The 22,259-nt window shown below is 38.3% G+C and overlaps 1 protein-coding gene across 1 annotated transcript in view; it reads left to right on the top strand.

The window, feature by feature from the left end:
• The window catches only part of cacna1ib (calcium voltage-gated channel subunit alpha1 Ib), a 142,158-nt gene extending 120,443 nt beyond the window's left edge, over window positions 1-21,715 (top strand). Inside the window, exons 29-37 of the mRNA XM_088342921.1 lie at window positions 1,935-2,005; window positions 4,363-4,441; window positions 6,063-6,184; window positions 11,532-11,972; window positions 12,049-12,183; window positions 12,249-12,383; window positions 12,444-12,648; window positions 16,385-16,563; window positions 19,033-21,715. Coding sequence (XP_088199047.1) covers window positions 1,935-2,005; window positions 4,363-4,441; window positions 6,063-6,184; window positions 11,532-11,972; window positions 12,049-12,183; window positions 12,249-12,383; window positions 12,444-12,648; window positions 16,385-16,563; window positions 19,033-19,383 — 1,718 coding nt within the window. The 3' untranslated portion in view covers window positions 19,384-21,715. The remainder of the gene's footprint in view (window positions 1-1,934; window positions 2,006-4,362; window positions 4,442-6,062; window positions 6,185-11,531; window positions 11,973-12,048; window positions 12,184-12,248; window positions 12,384-12,443; window positions 12,649-16,384; window positions 16,564-19,032) is intronic.
• Window positions 21,716-22,259: the final 544 nt, after the last annotated feature.

The raw sequence follows: 22,259 nt of genomic DNA, 5'->3' as shown, positions 1-22,259 counted from the left end.
TCATGCGACCATTCAAAATGGCAATTTAGAAAAATTTACTTTCGCGCCAAAAGAAACTTAAACTGGGGTTGCTTTTCGTGACATAAGAGCCTTATACAGTATTTCTAGATGACAGCACCAGGGTAACCATACTGAGAATAGATTGTAACACAAAGACATGAAAATCAAAATAAACTTTTATTGTCACTATTATTATTATAATAGCCAAATTTTACATTCAAAAGCACAAATTCATAGATAGAAAAAAAACCCTCTCATTGCCTTTTAATATGAAATCAAATGTACGTTTTGTCTATAGCAATTGCCCCTAACCAGAATGCTCTTTTCGAAGTTTCTTCATTTTCCTCATGCTAAGGTTTTTAGTTTTTCCTTGCCCTCATGTAGGTTTTAGATCATGGGATGGGGTAATAGCAATCTGTAGTCTGTACAGTTCTTTAAGACTTATTTTGACTTCTGATGAAGGATGGTCAGGAACATTTTTGCCCATAGTACCATTAGAGCAAAAATAGTTTTATTCTCACATTTTTTATTTTTTTATTTTATTTTGGAGAGAGCCACACCACATATTTTAAGACAAAATTTAACAAAACTGCCAAACCTGATCTCCAGACAAAAGCTTATTATTTAGCACATTTTATTTCAAAGTTTGATGTTTGATAGTTTGTTAAAATCTGAAATAATGATAATTATGCCAGAGCCTGTGTCCCATAACAATATACATGTGTACCGCAGTCACTTAAAAGAGATGAGGCTCATTTTGACTGACACGTTTGTCCTGACAAATGTTTTCAAAACATAGTGCGAGCAAAGTTGTTTTGTAAAAATGCCACAAAACACTGCAAACGACAACTCCAACATGTTTACCTTCAGTGCAGATGGTGCTGAGTAGGGGGACTGCTTGCCCCCTTATGTATAGTTCCTCCCATTCCCACCATTCTTCCAATCAAATTGCTCTAAGTGCTTTGCTAGAATTCTTGTGTGTATACATTTTTTTCTGTGGCTTTTTGTCACAAAGCGTCTCAACAATGACCACAGATTGTTTCATGAGCTTCCACAGAACGGATTCTAAAGCAATTTACAACCAAAATTGGATGTGTTTATGAGACACCTTGACTGTAAAGTGTAGTTGAAATTGTGTCCTATATATTATGGACCGCTTTAAGAATTTGTTTTTATCTCTGAGCCATATGTACATATAACCCCGTGCTTGCGTGGGTTTCCTCCGGGCACTCCGGTTTCCTCCCACATTCCAAAAACATGCATGTCAGGTTAATTGGTCCAAGCTGTCCCTAGGTGTGACCGACCGAGCGAATGAGTTGTCTGTCTCTCTGTGCCCTGCGACTGGCTGGCAATCGGTTCAGGGTGTCCCAATTCCACTGCTCGAAGATGGCTGGGATGGGCTCCAGCATCCCTGCGACCGTACTAAGAATAAGCGGTGCAGATAATTGATGGATGGATGGATCCCTTTCCACCCGGAATGTTTGTTTAATCTATTTTCTTATTTTTCGGGTTATTTGGAGGCTTGTACAGATTGTTCATAATTTTAATACATTGCAAAGGAATAGTGTATGGAAGTGTGCATACGCTTTTTTCCATAAAGAATTTTAAAAAAGGCTAAATTGCACGATTAAACATTATTTTCCATGCAAATGGATTGCATTGATTTGGGGCGTATTCATTCTTGGAATTCCCAGTCATATATGCTTTATTCTGTGTTGGTGTGCAGTGTGTGTGTTTGTATGTGTGTTTCAAAGCGTAACCAGTAGTAGCAGTTTAAAAATGGACCTGCGGGAATTGGAAAGTGCCCAACCATTGATCCCTATTCTCTATTTTACTGGTTCCTTTTTAATTCTACTTTTTGTGTTCACTTTGATCTTACTTGCGTGTGATCTTCCACTTAGGTTTCTAAGTGCACTTGTGGGTTTTCTTTTTAGTCCTGAAGTTACTGAAAATGGCAACCGGGATGAGAGCTTTACTGGATACGGTCGTCCAAGCTCTGCCTCAGGTGAGTGAGCACACAGCCACACTCTCACACACAGACACTCACAAAACTCACACACGAGCGATATGAGAACTCCCAGGAGTTGATTAACATTTGCAGAATGATCAATGGCCACTGTCCGTGGACGTTCCCTCGAGAATTGTGACCTTCACACCGACATCTTTGATGAACATTTTTGTACTTTCCTGAGTGAACTTGCTTGGCTGATAATTTGTTCTTTTTTTTTTTTTTTAATATCTCGTTTCCCTTCTTTTTATGTCGCTAATTGAATCACGGGTTTCAGTCATGCAAGGACCGATTCATACAAAAACAAATGCGTGTCTTAATTTCATGAAATGCTTATTAAAGGTGGGTTGTGTCGTTTGTAGTGTCCTTGAAAAGTTGAAAGAATATTTTTTTTCTCATTGTTATGTGTTAACAATGTTCAACTTAGTTCAAAGAGCCTTTATACTTCTTTTCCCATCACGCCTATCTTGTTTGATTTTTCTTTTAACAAAGCTGTGTGGGGCGGAACACATTAGGTATGAGGAACCAAGCGAGGGGGTTTGTGGGTTTAGATCGACTTCATGCATTTTCCCACTTTTTTTTCTCTTTGTTGGTGTACATGAAAGTAAGAAAAGGCCTGTTTTCAAGTACAGTTCAAATGTCAACCAAAACACCAAGGAAGATGAAAAAAGAAGAGTTTATTCTACAATGTCTAAAACATGCTCGGTAATGACTAAAGCCAGGAGATGGTGGCACTGAGTAAGAAAGTTCCGAACTCTAGACAGCTCCTTTGAATTTTAAAAATAAATGTACACATTTTTTAAAAACATCCTAAAATGTCTAACATCGCTTTAAAGGTATAGTGTCTATTATTTAGCGAGAAAATGTCGCCGTATGGTCTAGTGCAACCATAAATAAGTGACTCAAAGCAGAAGGAAAAATGTGAACTGCGGAGACTCGAAGTGACCTAAACGCACCATCTACTTTTATCTTTTCATTGCCTAGCCTTTTTGAGGTTATTAGGTACCCAAAGCAGCAAGATGGAAACTTGTGTCAGCTCCCTCCAGGTGAGGCTTGTATGAATGTCAAATAAATGCGAATTCCTCAACATACGAATATTTGAATAAAAATGCATCTTGACATGATAGTTCATGCATTTTTTCTTTAAATTAATTAATATTGTTTCATCCGAATGTCCTGCTTTTAACCACCACGCGTAATGATACTCATTGTCCCTTTAGAAATTATGGTGGAGGGGTCAGTACCACTTTTTGTGTCTGATACAACCTTGTCACTCTAAAAATATAATCATCTTAAGGAATAAAGGAAAAAAGTATTAAGAGTATTTTATTCAAATTTAAAGTACACTTTAACAGCACTTGACACAGTACACATTGCAGTTGTTTTAGAAATAAAGAAAAGGCAACCTGATGCAAATATTGAACTTGAATAGAATATCCTTCATGGGAACATTATGATTTTGCTGCACTGTACAGTGGAACCTCGGTTCTCGACCATAATCCGTTTCAGAACCCTGTTCGAAAACCGATTTGTTCGATCACCGAAATCATTTTTCCCATTAAAAATAATGTAAATTGTTTTAATCCGTTTTAACACCCTGAATGTTTACCTTGAATGTTTAACATAAACATCAAGCTAACCCAGGCTAATCGTATGTTCGCGTTATCATAACCTTCCGTATGAAAGATTACGCTAACATGAACGTGTGAAAATTTAAAAAAGGATAAAGAAAAGAATTATGGATAGGATTTCTCACCTTTGTGGTGGTCAGCAGAAGGCGCAGGTGGACGGCCGTCGCTTGCTTATAGCACTCACTCCCTTAGCCACGTCACTCGATTTCACAGCCTCCTTATTCTTTAGTATCGTACTGATCGTAGATTATGGTCGAGGTTTTACTGTACTTCAAAAACAGGTGGAAAAATAGTCATTTACAAAATGAAAGCAAAATGATCTATTTTTACTTTGTGAGCCATAAGGGACCACAAGTCATAAGGAAATATACTATACTATGCTATAGTGTCAATTTGGGCAGCATGATCATTGCAACTTTAAAAAAACATTTACAATTTAAAAAAAAATTGTGGCTGGGAGTTCATTTTTTAACATTTTCAATGGACAAGTGTGCTGTATTTTCTGTTGTTGTTATACTTTTTTTGAAAAAAGATTTCTTTGAGAATGAGAATGTGTTTACATATAACTTAACTGTCTAACATAACCAGGACTTTTGACTTAACTCTTTTTTCTTTTTAAAATTATGTGAGTATGTGGAGGGTTTAAAACTGCCAGCAAGTGTTGAACTGCCGCAAAGCAAATTAGACGACAACTGCGGTGTGATTGTGTTTTTTGTGTGACAGGTGGGAAATCTTGGCCTGCTGTTTATGCTGCTTTTCTTCATTTACGCTGCTCTTGGCGTGGAGCTTTTTGGAGAGTTGGGTAAGAAGTTGCACGCCACCAACTGGCGGTATAATTATTTTGATACAAACTGAGACACTGCGGAGTAAATTGGGCCAACTGCATTTTTGAAAGCAGGGGGAGTGTGCTCATTCTTGAGGTGTTTTGTTTATTTTATGAGCAAAGACTTTTCCGCATTGAAATTGAGGAGAAAAGGTAGTTTGGCTCTGATTTTTTTTTTGTAAGATATTGGTACCGTAAATTTTAGTCTACAAGCAACCTGTTGTTTGCAACATTTTAAACACTGCGACTTTAAATCTGATGCGGCTTAATCTGTTTTTCTTTGTCGCGGCACAGACAACAGCGATTTGTTCTTTTCCACATTGCATGCCCTCTAAAGACAAAAGACCGCAGTGACATTTGAGGACATTCATGTCACCCCTCGAACGAAATTGTACTGTTTTTGCCAACATTATTCATGAAATACATAACAGGAGCAAAACTGGAGGTTCAACAGTACTCCATTTAATATTTACAAGATTCTGATGATATTAAAATGATTTCAACCACAAATCAAGTACTCAATTCATACATCATAATTAAACAGGAGTGGAAGTTATCTATCAAAAACGCTAGACGTCAATGTGAGGTCGCTGACGTGTATTTAATCATCAAGGAACAATCACAAGCAGTTACAATTTGGCCATTAACTTGGCATCTACCGATGACAACAGCACATAGAAATCACATCTCTGTTGCAATCTGGCACTATTCTTTACATTTTTGTTGCCCTGGTGCTGTCGTCTAGAAATATAGGGCTCACATCTTTTGACATGCAGCCCTCATTTGCGTTTTCTCTCAGCGCAATAGTAAATATATATTTATCTTTAAAATTGCCATGATCTAAAAACATGTAATGTAAACAACAAGGACGTCAGGTGTTCTTGAAGAACATGTGGCCTTTAATCAGGTGCGCTCCATAGTTCGGAATTTACGGTAATTCTTTTTCGTTTGACACAGTTCGTAACTTAGTTGAAAGGAAAATGAATTAATATTTGATCAATATATGTCGTTGTAATATGTAGTACAACTGAAAACGAGTGCTACGAAGTAGGACAAATAATTTCAACTACAGAGATTTAAGAGGAAATTCAACCTCACAAATGCTTTTGTTTTTTTTAACCATGCCTTTCACAATATTTTGAGTTTTTGGGTGTAACTGTAGCAACGAGATGACAATCATGTCAGTTCCCTCATGTTATATAAAATAAATATAAGTTCCTTAACCTAAAAGTATTGTAAAAAATGCACGTTTATGTGATAGTTCGAGTTTTTTCCTTTTCAATAAATGGTGTTTTTTACCACTAGGAGGAACTTAATAATAAACAGTATCCCTTTAAGGCAGTTTCAAAGAAAAGTCAGTATTTGAGATTCACGATTAACAAAGAACAGGTTCACTCATGGACCAAGTGCAAATGAGTTTACACAAAACAGTACACTGTTAAACTAATGTCCAAATTGGAAGTCCATGTTGATTTAAGGAATGTTTAAAAGAAAGATTAAACTAAAAAAAAAAATCATAAAAATTTAGCTAGCCCACTTTTTCGCAAAGTGGCTAAGTGACAGCCGTTAGTGACATTTTTTTTTGTCCAAAATCCATCAGTGTGCAATGTCGACTACCCGTGCGAGGGCATGAGCCGTCACGCCACCTTTGAGAACTTTGGAATGGCCTTCCTTACCCTCTTCCAGGTCTCCACCGGCGACAACTGGAATGGAATCATGAAGGTGTGTCTCGTGTTTTATTGGTCATCTTTAAAAACAACTGAGAGAGAGCTACTGTGTTACCTTGAATCAAAACATTATTAAACAGAAATTGTTTTTTCATAAACAATATTGAAAACATTTTTCTTCACTAGTTCATGTTTTAATCCAGTGTTATTCCATTCTAAATATGCAACCTTATTCTCTAAATCGCATATGTGAAAGTCAAAGCCCTGGGCTAGATGATTTCAAGGCCCACTCATTGATTCATTGTATTAAGCACCAATTGCTATAATCATTTTTATTTATTTCTTCTTGGAAGTGAATTTTGTCCCCCTTTGCTGAAGTAGAAACATTTGATGACTGATGGTGTTGAAATAAAAGTTTTTTTTTTTTTTTTTAATCTAAGAAATAATATGTGGATTTTTATATCAAGGAGATTTGGCGTTTGAGCTTGTTGAAATGTATGGTTACTGGCGGAGCCATAAGAAAATGTATCTTTATTTTTTTTAATATCCTATTGGGATATAACTATGTTTTATGTAGGTTAAATTAGGTGCATCCTTTTTAGGAATTTCAACATTCCATCAGTACAGGTCTCGCCTTGTAGCAAATAATTGTATTACTTTGGCGCCTCTGCTTTAAATTGAATTTTTATCTTAAATCATGACATGTTCTTGCTTTAAGAAGGACCTTAAAACCAAATACCACTATTTTCTTGGTCAATTGAGGTCAGGTCATGTTTATTTGTATAGCCCTTTATCACAAAGAGTCTCAAAGGGCTGCACAGAACACAGATTATTGAAAACTAGAGGCTATTATTACACCATCCCCTGATCTAAAACTCACATGAGGTCAAAGAAAAACTCAAAACCTCAACATGAGGTAAATGAAGAAACCTTGAGAAGGGACAGCACATCAGGTAATCCCCTTTCCAGGATGACCAGGCTGCAACGGATGTTGCAATAACAAATAATACACATATATTGTAAACATGTATTCAGATTCAGATTCAGATTCAGATCTACTTTATTGTCATTCTAGTACACGTGTATACAGAACGAAATGTCGATACATCTGACCCGCACAGTTTCCTTGAATGTACAGATATAAGTAAAAGTTGTATTGTGTTATGGCTACGTATAGTATTTTACCATAGTGCCGATAGTGCAAGAGGAGTAGCTAACCAGATGTGCAAAATGGGCAGTCAGGTTAACAAGTCAGGTAAACAGTAACATTAACATTGTAACAATAACGCTGTAAGTACAATAGTGCAGAGAGCAAATGTGCAAGGAGTGGCAAGCTATAAAGAACTGCCAGTAGTGCAAAAAGATAAGCTATTGAATAGAAGTGTGTTTAAAGCATAGATTTAAATAGTTTCACTGAGGTTGGAGATCGACTCTCAGGGGGAAGCGCATTCCGCAAATGGAATGGAGAACGCTCTCAAACCTGCGGATCTTTTCTTGGCTCTTGGGATCACTAGAAGCCCAGCATTTTCAGAGCAATAGCTCCGGACCGCAGGGGGAAATCTAATCTGAAAGATATGAGAGAGCACGTCCATGCATGAATTGCATACTACCAACAGAACCTCAAAATCACATCTTAAGCTAACAGGGAGTCAATGCAGGTTTGCTAAATTGGGGGTAATGTGATCAAACTTTCTTGTCTTAGTTAAAATCCTCGCTGCAGCATTTTGTACCAGCTGTAGGCTCTTGATTTTGGACTTTGGGAGACCGGAGAGTAGTACATTACAGTAATCCAGACGAGAGGTAACAAAAGCATGAATAAGAATCTCCATGCATGATTTTGTATGCTACCAACAGAACCTTAAAACCACATATTAAGCTAACAGGGAGCTAATGCAAGTAAGCTAAAAAGAGCTTAGGCTTTTGGCCCTAAATTTACATCTATTTTCTTGACAAACATAGTTAATGTTAATAACAATTACATTCATTTTTTTCCAACAACCTAATTAAAAAAATACAAATGATTTATTGGGGAACATTTTTTAGTTTTATTTTTACAATGTAAATGTAACTATTTTGGGGGCAAAGGAACACCAACATTTCACATTAGGTTTTACATTAAAACATTTATTTTTTACTGTTTATATCTCATTTTTTACGATAGTACCTTCTTTTGTTGTAAAAAAAAAATACTTCTTGCAAATTTTCATTAGGATTCGCTAGAGATGAATTGTATTCAGCGTTTGAGAACTGAATGTCCTTTTTTCCCAGGAGCAGATTTGATTTAGAGGTAGAAGGTCAAAGATTGTCTTGCCCAGAGAAGGCAGGTATGGAGTGAATAATGAAAGACTGTGTCAGACGCCTAAACAATTTCCCAAGCAGTGTTCCCTCTAAGGTGCGCACGTGCACAATCGCACACTGCCTGCACATTTTCAGCGCTCAAAAAAATCTAGCCAGCGCAATGTTCCCTCTAAACTGCGTGTGTGAGTTTTTAAAGTTTTTCGAGAACCGGCTTCTTCGGCTCGGCTCACTAAAAGGAACCGGCTCTTTCGGGTCCCAAACGGCTCTTCCGGTTGTTTTTGCTTCTTTCATCCCTATATGACCAAATGTTATGTAAAATTATGCACAAAATGTCTTAAAGGAAGGGGGGAAATAGAACAAAAAATAAAAAAATACCAAAATGAAAAAGTAATGAAAAGCTGAGAAAAAAAGAAACAAAAGGAAGAGAAAAAAGAAAGAAAAATTCAGAAAAAAGCCAGAAAAAAAGAAAAGAAACAAACAAAGGAAAAAAAGTAAATAGAGAACAAAAAGAAAAAAGTAACAGCTAGGAAAAACACAATGAGATTTTTTTTAAAAGGGATTAAAAAAATGAAAAAAAAAACATTGAAAAAGAAGAAAAAGTTTGTGTTGCATTCAAATAATTTCCAATTACACCAAGTCAATCTTGTTGCCAACGTTGTACTTCCACTAAAAATGTGATTAAATACAGTTGTGTATTGTACAACCGACTAAATAAGCCCCCAAAAATGTTAGTATTATGCGACAAAAGATACCAGCAAAAAAAAGAAATGGAAATCTTGTGAAAGAATTGTTGTAGAAACAAATGACGTTTGTAGGCCGTACAACCTTTGCAATAATACATTTGTCAATTCATTCAAAAGTGAAACATTTTTTTGCATTGCCGGAAACTCGGCAAAATGTAACGTGATGTCAAGTTTTGGACATGTTTGATAATGACTTAGTTGCCAACCTTGGGATTGCTGTTGCTCACTGTTGTTTCAAGCGTTGCTCACCGACTTTGTGTGAACACTCAGACCCGTGGAAAATCAGAGGGAACATTGCTCCCAAGTGCAAAGAAAACTCAAAATTACTAATCCCCGCTTGTCCTTTGAAACATTTTCTGGTTATCAACGTCTCAGAACGATACTTGACCCATGCTGAAATGACACTGCTGAAGTTATGACACAGTGGAAGTTTGCTTCCTTTACAAACAGGCTGCCTTTTACAAGTCGGAGAATATTTTATTCAATTTAGATATGTGGGCAGCACGGCGGCGCAGTGGTTAGCGCTTGTGCGGCACAGTTCATGTCATGGGAACCTGTCGTGGGTTCAAATCCAGCTCCAGACTTCCTGTGCGGAGTTTGTATGTTCTCCCCGTGCTTGCGTGGGTTTCCTCCGGGCACTCCGGTTTCCTCCCACGTTCCAAAAACATGCATTTCAGGTGAATTGTCCGGTCCAAATTGTCCATAGGTGTGAATGAGCGAATGAGTTGTCTGTCCTGTGTGCCCTGCGATTGGCTGGCAACCAGTTCAGGGTGTCCCCAGCCCACTGCCCGGAGATGGCTGGGATGGGCTCCAGCCCCCCCCCGCGACCCTAATGAGGATAAGCGGTACGGCTAATGAGATGAGATGAGATTTAGATATGTCTCTAAATTTAGTGTTATAAATTTGCAACACAGATAATAAATACAAATGCTAGATCAGAACTTTGTTGATCAGATGGCATGCCTAGCTTTGTCGCAAAAAGGGAAATTTTCTTAATGCTAATGCAATTCACTGTGACTAAAACTAGTTTGGAGTGCTAACCAGAAAATTGAAAACATCTGTTTATTTCATTTTCTTTATTAATCTTATCTAAAATATAATCTTTGATATAGTTATTTTGTTTAATGGTGTATTCAACCACCACTTTACCACCCACATCTTAGCAGATGGCTAGTGTTCAATTATTTTCAATTCACTTGATTCGTTTCTGTTACAACTGTTTCTTTTATCTCAAAACTCTCCCTGGTTTTATGTTTGCTTTAAATCATGTCGATAAAATATTTCAATCCTAATATACATTATTTTGTTTGCTGAGTTTTAGTAAAAAAAAAATGTAGAAATAAAAATATTCTCCAGTTTTAGTCAGGACAAACAATTTACACTTGTAGATTCATCAGTGGACAATATTGAGCATATCCATCTGATCTAATGACAGTTAAGAAAATATCTTCATCTTTTTTGAGAAAAGTAATACAGTCCATGCATTCAGTAGCCTAATGGGTCTTGTGTCTGTATTATATTCAAACAAAAGCTTAGTATCAAATCATATCATTGCTGTCTCAAACATTAGACTAAGAACCTTGACTCACGAAACAAAAAAAAAACCCTCAAACACAGGACACTTGTTTACTTAATGTTTAACGGAATATTCCTCCATGTACTCTTTATAATGACACCAAATGCTTTCACACATATGATGATAACATAAGCTTCCAATGGTAACAGGAAACAACACGATTTAAAATGACTTCAAAAGAAATGTGAGATGGAGCTAAACAGTTTAAGTGAGTAACTTTTAAACTTCAACTGCAGTCTTTAGAATTATTTACATACCCATCAACCTGAGCTAATCGCAATGACTGCATTTCCCATTTTAAGCAGCAATAAACCTTACAAACAGAACGTGGCACCTATTTACTCACAGCAAGACACACTATGTAGAATACAGCGACAATATTAGCAATCTAGGATGACGTTGTCGTCAGCTACCAGTGACCAAGGCAATCTGGAGTAGAGTCGAAATGGGCAAGGCGAGATCAGTCGAACCAAAAAAAAACAGTTTTTAAAAAATATAAATATATTTCACAAATCCTACTACAAAAAGTATTATACGGCGTATACAATTTGAAATTAAAACATGTATGAAATACGGGGAACACAATATGTTGGTATGTATTTTGCTAACATCAGCTGTCGTCGCTCACATTCCATCACAGAGCTGACGCTAATTACAATAGACTTTGTAAAAGTGGTGCCTATGCAAGATGCAGCTTTTTTCAGTTTTTCCAAGTATGCTGATGATAAAGTCTATGTGTTCACTTCCTAAATGTTTTATTCTGTCCTTCCATCTTCACCCGCTAGGACACCCTCCGCGAGTGCCCTGCAGGGCATCCTGGTAGCGACTACAGCTGTCACGCGGGTCTTCAGTTCATCTCTCCATTGTACTTTGTCTCTTTCGTGCTGACGGCCCAGTTTGTCCTAATCAATGTGGTGGTCGCTGTCCTCATGAAGCACTTGGACGACTCCAACAAAGAGGCGCAGGAGGACGCCGAAATGGACGCTGAAATCGAGCTGGAGCTGGCCCAGGGTGGCCTGTGTTGCATGATGGGTGGCATTGGGGCTGTCGCGGGGGCCACAGCCGGCGTAGGTGTGGGAGCGGTGGGTGGAGGAGCAGGGGTGGTCACCGGGCCCAGCGGCACTTTGATGACCGTGCCAAAAGATGGAATAGGCGGCAGTGGGAATGCAGGGGTTCCCCAGGAGGCACACACCAACCACAGATGTCGACTTCATTCTCCTGCTCAGGTAATAAAATTCTATTTTCAATCATGATGATGATGGTTTTAATCATATTTATGAAGCTCGTATCCACGTGTTGAAGGAGAGCCAGTGGCTGGACAGCGTGTCTCTACTGATCAAGGACTCCATGGAAGGTGACATGATTGATAACCTGTCTGGCTCAGTTTTCCATCATTACTCCTCCGTTTGTAAGGACTGTGATGGACAAACACAGGAGGTAAACACCCATCTGCACAAACACATAAACAGTGATTAGGGGCTTTACTATTTTGGGGGTTTTAGGTTCGTCTGGCGGAGGTGGAGCGGATGTCATTGATGTCGGAGCAGCTGTCTGACAAATCATCATCTCCAGCACTGCCTGATGATCTCAGCCTCGATGATCACGCTAGCTACCAGATGCTGATCGGAGAAAGCCAGGTAAAAACGCACATGCACATACACAACCACTCGCTCGGAATAATCTTTCCTCTCCTTCAGGTGGGCAGTAGCGGTGGCTCACACAGTTCGATAGAGTTACCCACTGCAGGGCAATGTGTCGGCCAATACGAGGGCCTCCCCCGTCTGGGAGCTTCTAGTGTAAACAATGACAAAGATGAGGCAGTCCACCAGCTTTTTGAAGCAAGCGACCATGCTCACTTGCGTCTGCCTTCTATGGACAGAAAAAGCCCAAAGCATTGCTCAGGTACAAAGACATATGCAACTTTTCAGTAGCTACATATTTTTTGAAATGTGTAGAATAATAATAAGAATTTAAACAAAATATCGAATGTAGGAGCTTAACCCTGCAAATGTCAATGGGGTTCCAGGTTAATAAGGCCTTGTAACCCTATCCCATTTTGAGGGCTAAAAGGGCTTGCTGGTACCAACATCAGGATTCCATCCGGGGGCCAGTCCTTTGTACATCCACTCAAACCACATTCCCAATCAAACTGTCGCCATTCCTTATTTTTTTTTGCAGCCATTTCTTAACTTTTTCTATTCACTGGTTAAAATTTCACTCACTAACAAACCTGTCACCGTTCTTTCACTCTTTATGGTTTCATTCACTGTTAAGATTCCATTCACTAACAATCCATCACCAGTTTTTCACGTTTTTATTTTATTCTCAGGTTAATATTGCATTAACCATCCAACCGTCACATTTTTTTGTCATTATTCACTTCCCCACAGAATCCATCAACATCCCTCCTAAGACGTTTCAATTTGTTATTAACTAATGACCAAGAATGTCAAATTGTTGAAAGAGGGCCGAAAATGAGTAGTTGATAAGAAATGCTCACCACAGGCCCGAAACATTAAACAGTTGAATGTTTAACGACTTGTTACATGGTTCCCCAGTCATAGAGGCCTAGAACAATCGTCGACCTGGAGAATTTACTAATAGGCAAATCGTTTTATATCACGTTTCTTGAATAATAGTATCAAATTATGCCAGAAGGTTGAGGGTGTTCTAGTCTTATAATTTGTCAGTTTTCAAGTTATTTAGGGATTTTCCTTCAATTTAAAGATAATGAAGACCCCAATTACCACCCTAAATAATCCACTTTAATTAACTCGTTTCTCATTTTTCACCGTTAATGAGACTCTATAAATGTTTGATACCAACAAATCTGTAGGATCTTCTCACATTGCTCCCAACCAAAATCTGTATAATTACAATACTGAGTTCACAATTTAAGTGTAACACCTAAAACCAATGGAAGATGCATGCCAGACTACAGTTACACTTGCATCCACAGACAACTTAAGTCCCCCAATTAACCTATTTAACTACCCTGGTCATATCCCTCGAGAGGGGTGACCGACAGTAAGACAAACACACACACAAAAACAAAGAAAAGAAAAAAGGAAAAAAGTAGCAAAAAACCACCAAGAATTAGAGACAGCCAATCACGCTACCACACGTTTTTTTTTTTTTCTGAAACGTGGGAGGAAGCCAGAGGGTCCAGAGGAAATCCACAGGGAGAACATGCAAACTCAACACAGAAAGGCTGGCACCCAGAATCGAACCTGTGACCCTGTCTTTTGTAAAATTGTACATTTAAAAAAAGAGAGAGCTCAGGGGAGGGCCTCAGTACAACCCGTAGCAAAAAGTATGGAATCACCACTCTTGGGCGAGTCCTCACTCAGACATTTTCTTCTGGAGAAAAAACTCAGATCACAAACATGAAACAACCCTAAGGTCATTCCAAAGTGCAATATATTGGCATTCAGAAACACAAAAAGAAGTTAAAAAATAACATTGCAATGGTCAGTAAATGTTACTTCTATAGAGCAAGTGCAGGGAAAAGAATATGTAATCACTCCATTCTGAGGAAAAATATATGTAATCATAAAAAAAAAACAGACAAAGAAATAGCAATCAAAACATATCACTAGTATTTAGCTGCATCACCTTTGGCTTTTATGACAGCAGTCTTTGAGGCATGGACTTGATGGGTGACAAACCGTATTCTTCATCAATCTGGTGCCAACTCTCTTTTATTGCAGTTGCCAGATCATCTTTGCAGGTCTGAGCGTGGCTGTTTACCTTTTTTTTTTTTTTTTCAATTTCCACCACAGGTTTTCAATTGGGTTGAGATCTGGGTTTTTTGTAGGCCACGGCATTGGCTGGATGCCTCTTTCTCCAAGGAATGCTTTCACAGGTTCTTCTCTGTGGCATGATGCATTGTCACCTTAGAAATGAGTTCATCATCCCACATTTTATTAATTGAAGGAATAAGAAAGCTGTCCAAAATTCCAATGTAAATTTTTTTTTGCAGTTTTGACCACAGTCATCTCCGCAGTGACTTTGCCAGCCCCGTATTATTAAGAATTGCGGGAATTTTGATGTTTTAGGCAGTCCTCGTTGTAAATATCACCGGAATAGCACCAAACAAAAGTTCCGGCATCATCACCTTGTCCAATCCAGATTTGTGACTTATCAATGAAGATAACCTTCATCCAGTCATCCACAGTCCATGATTGCCTCTCCTTAGCCCAGTGCAGTCTTGTTCTTTTGTGTTTAAGCGTTAACAATGGTTTCCTTCTAGCTTTCCAATATGAAAATCCCATTTCCTTTAGGCACATTTGCACAGTTCTTCCACATACACTGACTCTAACTTCTTCCAATTTCCTCCTCATTTATCTTGGTCTACATTTTCTGTTTTCAAGACATATGGCTTTTAGTTGTTTGTCTTGCGACTCCATGTCTTCCCTGGCCTGCCAATACAGCTGACTTTGAACAGCCCACATCCTTGGCAACCATACGAGCAGAGTTACCTTCTTCAACAAATTTGACAATCCTGTCTTTGGTCTCTAGAGACATTTCTCTTGTTGGAGCCATGATTTTTACCTATCCATTTAGTCCAGGAGCCCTCCAAGGTGTGATAACTGCACTTTTTTTAACTGCTGAATAACGAGCAGATTAAGGAAAGGACTGATTGGGTGTGTCCTTATTTTCTACTCAAAATGCTCTATATCCTGTTTTCTTCTTCTCAGAATTGAGTGATTCCATACGTATTTCCCTGCACTTGCTCCATAAAAGTAACATTTACTGACCATTGCAATGTTTTTTTCTTAATTTATTTTAGTGTGTCTGAATGCCAAGGAGCAATGACCTTACGATTGTTTCATGTTTGTGATCTAAACTGTCTGAGTCACGGCTGGCCCAAGACTGATGATTCTATAATTTTTGCTGGGGGTTGTATATAATACATAGTAGAGGAAATTCTTTATCTGAAGGCTTATCTCCCTGCCTCCTTTCACATTAAAAATCAATTTGATTTATTCTCTCCTTATTTCTTGTGCTTAATAGAGTTTAAACACATCCGTAACAAAAGAGTAACAAATGGCAATGTCTGCTACCACATCTCTAAAAGATAAAAAACCTAAAACCTAACTTGCGCAAAATTTGAGTTTTTTATTTATACCAATAACAGGCATGGGTAAGACTAATATACAAGTTTTCTTTCTCTGCAAAAATATGCTTATAATCTTACAGAAACACCTTCAAAACAAAAAACATACAATGTACCATTAAATAGCCAAACAAAAAAACTTCAAATAACTGATTGTCAATCAACAAAAAGGTAGGAAGATTATTTGCAAAACATACAAATAAGCAAAACTTGTGCACTTCGGACACAAGGAAATTCCAACTTACAAAGCCTAACAAGTCAAATCTAAAATAGTACCGTTTTCTAACGGGTCTATATGAGCTACTGTGAAACGGAATTACAAATTTTAAAACGATGAAAAGTATGGAAAAATTAGAAGAAAAATACAAAAAGGCAAAAAGTACTAAATAGGAAAAAAATAGATACCAAATATCGAAAGAAATCAAACGCTGAAATGGCAGAACATAGAAGTTAAACAGAATTTTGCATGGATAAGTGTAAAGTGATGTAAAGAACAACAAGGCCTGGTTGTGTTTGCAGGTGATCCCGTGAGCCACATGGATGGAGACTTCAGGTCCTCTTCAATCTTCCACCTTCCTGCTGACTTCTTTCACCCCGCTTCTAAGCTCGCTGACACACCTCCGTGCCGGTTGGCATCGCCGGCTTCCTGGGCGTCCCTTCGTTCACCCGGAGCTAACAACAGGGCCACACACTCACGGGTATTATGAGCGAATGAATGGATGGGTGAGCAGATAACATCTGCATTAATGCAAACAAATCTTGAAACTACGTGGACTTTAAAAAATTGAAGTAATGTGTTCACTCATACGAAAATGTTCTTTGGGTTAAGGTCCGTAATAGCGTAACTGGCTCTGTAGCGTCCTTTGGGATTGTTTTCGGAACCGTTGAGCTAGTTTGATATCAGCCCATGTTTTGATGGGTCACTAAATTATTGGGAATCCAATGAAAAAGTTCCCTGAATACATCCAATGACTTGCAAAAGTATTTTGAGGGACTTCCAGGTCTTGGTAGGTTTGGAGTGGTTTTAAGCTCTCTACTTTTTGATATCATTTCCTGCACCCTTTTCCGGGAGCTGTGTAAATACTGCAAAATCTTGTATCCCATAACTTTTCCACAACTTTATCTCGGACGTGCCTGTTGTGTTTTTTGGTCTTCAAAATGAATCACCACTTGGGGTAACCCGCCTGAGCAATCTAAGAATCAATGGTCTGGTCAATGTAACGCTACTCTGAAAGTTACAAATTATTGTATATACATAAAAACTGCCCCCTAAAACTGATTAAAAATAGACATATAATAAAATAAATTGAATAAAATGTGTACACCAACCTGTGGAAGCTGTATGGCTTTTGAAATCTTTAGAGCTTGCAAACAATTAACCACGACACTCCACGCCCATTTCGTCATTTGTATTTAAACGACTTGATTATATCCTACTTGATTTATGGGTAATGTTCAATAGTTTTTTTTCTCCTGGCATAAATAATAAATACCAAAATAAGAATGAATCACAATTCAGGGGTCTTTTTCCATTAATTATTTGCTCACGTTTGCTCTAAAAGCCACGCACCCTCCCACTCGCTGCCTACTATTCTGTTTCTGGTGACCCACAACAAATTATGTATACACAATAAAAAAAAATGACCCCCTGAATGCAGTATTTTCTTTTATAGTTGTAAATACAGCTTGGAGTCGTGTACATACTGTAGTCAGAATATTAGAATATCAGTAGGGAGAAATTACGCATACATATTTTTAGTTGTATTTTGTAGGTAGATCACAGCCTCTCTGAGTTGTTGTTTTCGGCATTTTGTTACTGGCAGAAGGATTCTTGTATGTGATTTCATGAGTGAGGGAGTAACTGCCCAATTGCAGTAGACATTGTGATTCACGATCTGCTTTTGAAATAGCGGAATAACGCACCTTTTTGTAACAACAGTTGAGTTACAAAATGTTATAAATAATGCTTTACAGTACTTGTTACTGAGAAAAGTATTACCTTCCAGGAATGTTTTCCGTTGTAACCCGTTACTCTTGACACTGTTCATAAGACACATATTAGGCAGACATGGGACCCTAAATTGTATACCATCCGTGTTTTAATTTGGTGATATCACCGCAATGAAAATGTCTCATTAGTTTTGCATTACTCTTGTAAAGGACTAGAACATTATTTCAACAAATACAGTGTCCCTTACCAACATGAATTGTGGTAGGCATTTCTATCATCTGTAGACGCACAACATTTCTCAAGTCACCAAGACCTAAAGATTTTGTCCCAGGGATTTTCATTGTTAATTTTTGTGATTTCAAAGTTTTCAGACAAAGTTCCTGCCTTGCACAGCTACCACCTCATTTTTAATTAGGACTAACATCGCCTTGCTTAGTATGAGCATTGACTTTCTTCCTTCCATTCACATGCGCGTAAAAACAAGAACAAAGAGCTTCTGGTCTTTTTTGGTTCTTGTGTATCCATAGCGACCCATGCCTCCCTCTCTCCACCTGGTGGCTTTGTAAAGCTCGGTTCCTCTGTGATCCAGTAGTGCTCAGCGACGCTGAGCTAATTAGCATGGCTGCCGCTCAGCTTTGTTGGCTGCCATCGTTCTTGGCTCACGCTTACATTTGTATTTCTCTCACCGGTTATCATGTATTTTCCTTAATCTCGTTACATCTCTCCAAGGGTTTATTCTTTGTTACTTAAAGCTCTTTTCTCATCACCTTTGTCTTACTGATTGTTTTTGCAAGATGGTAAACAGACAAATATATGTACGCCCACTCATGTGGGCATATAGCTGCTTTTAAGATGCCATTCCCTTGCTGCAAGAAACCTGTCAGAATTTAAATTATTTAGACCAGACAGATATTTGTTATCCTTGTTTGCGAGGAAAAAATGGGGACGGGTTACCCTGGTCGTAGACAGGTGCAGTACGACCTGATTTTAATGTGTACAGCCTCATTATTAAGTCCTGAGTAAATCTGATAATGATATCAATTTTGGAATATGATGTGTTGTCAATGGGAGACATCAAAAACACATTACTATTGCTCTTTAAGACTACAGTAGAGTCCAATTCAAAAATAGAATTGAACAATATTACAGATTACAGATTTTATGGCCCTGGCAGAGCTCCAGATTCAAAAGTAACCTTTTTTTTCTTTGTATGCAGCATAAATCCCAGAGCGAATCATCGTCGGCCACTGGCAATCCGGATGCTGGGCTGCAGGTGGCACTGGAGGAAAGCTATGGTGTTAGCTTCTCGCCAACTCAACGTTTGGATCGCCAGAGTCACCAATCAAACCTCACAACAGTCCAATATGAGAAACATGACTCAGCTTCTCACCTCCAGGTTACCGAAGAACTCCAGAGGAGTCCTGGCCCCCCACACCAAGACTCTGCAGAGCCCCCCAATGAAATGGAATTTATTTCCGACACCCTCAACGGCCTCTCGCTAACTTGTCAGCAAACAAATACAAAGACCACCCTGGAAAGGGATTCTAACTCTAGGAAAAACAGATGAAACTTTTTTAATCTAAACTAGGTAAGGAACTCTTCCGAATCGTTCTGTGATGACTCAGTTCTGTTGTCTCTGAACCGTCTTTTCTCTGTTACTCGGCTGTTCGTTACTCGGCTGTTCGAGTCTGGTCATCTTGAGAGCGGCCTGTCTTTGCAAGGTCACGGAATATAGACAAGAAGTACAAGACTCAGGGAGCTGGCCCTGGAAAATAACAAAGAAATGTTCCTCAAGCTTCAAAGTCTGTCAGAGAGTCAGAACTGTGCTTGTTTTAACCAGTACCAGCGCGGTTGGGTTGAGGCCTGTGTCAACATTTTGTAGCACAGTAGCTTGTAAAAACATTGACTGACAGGTGGATACTGTCAAGTACGGGACATTGCCAGTTTGATTGTGTGATTGTATGCGTAAGTATCAAGGTCTCTGTCTTTAAAGACACATTTACAACAAGCAGCCTACTCCAGTTGGTAGGTGAGAGGGAATACCCACCACTCAAGCATGCACTTTAGACAGGTTTTAGGCAATAGAAGTATGTATGACTTTGTTCATGGTTAGGTAAAGACTTTGAAAAAAGCCAAGCCAAACCTTACAGCTGCTTGGTGGAAAGAGGTCTTCCAATTAAGTCGGATCTAAAAGGAGAACCATTCAAATTGGTTCTGATCAGTAATTTGTCAGTATGTTCAACAGCCTTCTTTGTTAAGTAGAGTCTTGAGTAGGGTCTCTACTAGTCTCAGAGATACTTTAGGATACTCAAACCCAAATGAATATGTATTGTACTGATCTGTACCATTGTTAAGTGGAAAAAAGAAATTTGTTTTTTGCCTGGTCTGAAAATGAGCCACAGAAAGTGGTGAATACATTTCTGTCATAGTTGGAGACCTAAAAATTGAACCTACACCCAAATCAATTCATGCTGACCTAAACTGGAACATTATCGTTTCTTTTTTAGAAACACATTCAGTGTCTTTGTCAGGTCTGAAAGTGAAACCCTCAAAATCAGACATTTTTTCTTTTATTTATTTTACCCATATTTACTTGTTACAAAATAAAAAAAAACAATATGTCCCACTCAATGGTATAAACAAAGCTTTGCCTGGTCTGAAATAAATCTTGCTTTCGAAGATTTATCTATCACAACCTTTCACTTACTTAATAATGAGGTAGTAATTTTGGACCGCGGAATTCATGAAAAGATGTTCACTTTCTTTACCTTCCTTCATGAGTAAGTTGACACGGGGGAAAAATGCCTTGAGTGTATACCATACTGCTGCTTGATAGGAAAAGGACATTGACGCTAATAAGGTCAGAACGTGGACTTCTTAACAAAAATATGGGCTCCTTGGCTTTAAAAAAGGGCTAAAAAGGTGTGAAAAATAGCACAGGCATGGGCCAAATACTGTTAGCATCCGTCTTAGACGCCTGTAAATGGCGTTTTTAACTGCAGGTAGGGCGTCAAAGGGCTGTATGGAAATGTATCTGCACCCCACCGGAGGTCCAGTTTTTACACAGGCAATTTTAAATGTTTGCTTATTTATTTATCCTGTGCTACACTCCTTCTTGCCCATCATCTGATTTGTTCTTCATACTAATGGGACTTTCTTGTATAAGACGCATTTTAAAGGTAGTATCCTATGGAATAGTGACATAACATTATCAAGAGTTTTGGAGAAGTTTAACAGCATTTATCTACAAAAAAGAAAATAATTATCTGAGTTCTGCTCATCACAAGAGAAATGTATTCCTAACTAAAGGACTGTAAACATCAAAACATAATTCTCTATCAAAACTCTTTACCTAACTATCTTGGTGTTTTTTTTCCCAAATCCTAATTGACTCAGGTCTGCCCACATGTAGCAAAACTATGGCTAGTGACGTGCTACAATTGATTTTGTTGGATGGCGGCTTGTCGGGCTGCGTCCGATTTTCCTGGCCGAGTGTGTCTTGCGAAGTGTCATGTAGATTTCAAGTGGACACACACAAGTATGCATGACACGGAGATGTCAACAGTGTTTTTGTAGCAGAGACTTCATCATTGGCCTTTTTCTGAGTCACCCCACCCCAATACACACATTGGAGATATGCAATATGTTATAGTAGCTGTACAGTTAGACGTCTGACAATAGAAAAGATTATATTTATGTAATAGAATCAAAATGCCAGTGAGATTGAACAGTCACAGGAAAGGATGGTGTTGTGTTACATGTGATGTGCATCCGACCCCCCACGTCCCACCACCAATTCCCCCTGGACCGCCCTCTCGGCCACTTTCTTCCCTCCCAGCCCCCCAAATTGCATGTGCGGTTCTTTTTCCCGTTTTCCTGAATGTCACTCTGGTGTCATATAAAACGAGCTTTTCACAGCAGCTGACCGTCTCCGACCCCTTATTTCTGATATGCCAACATATCGTCATAGGTCTTGCTTTGGTCAAGCTAATGAGATTTTTGCTTCTCCCCACCTCCTAAAAGCAAAACATATTTCTTAAGGAAAATAATATTAGCTGAATCCTTGTCTAGTCTTTAAATTTGACCACAAGCACATTAAGAAATACAAATTTCTAAATAAGTAAGAAAAGAATGCAGTACAGTAATCTCTTGTTTTTCACGTTCCAAAAATGTCCTCCAATGGTCAACATTTGTGAAGTAGAAACTTTTATTTTATCTATGTAATCATTTATGTATTACTCCTGAACAAACAAAATTCACAGGCTTACGTTTTTATGACAAATATCTCCTGTACTGTCAATTAATTAATGAACTTTACATAAAACTTTCCGCTATATTTTGGATATTTTGTTAATATGCATTTACCATCCAGTTCTGTGCTACAGAAAATATATATTTTTCCATTATCAATCATTTTTAAAAAGTCACCAGGGATACACTAGA

This window comes from Urocampus carinirostris, chromosome 8 (genome assembly GCF_059441175.1).
Source record: "Urocampus carinirostris isolate Australia breed hairy pipefish chromosome 8, RoL_Ucar_1.0, whole genome shotgun sequence".
Lineage (NCBI taxonomy): Eukaryota > Metazoa > Chordata > Actinopteri > Syngnathiformes > Syngnathidae > Urocampus > Urocampus carinirostris.
The sequence above is the reverse complement of the archived record's forward strand: the minus strand, read 5'-3'. Positions and strand labels throughout refer to the sequence as shown.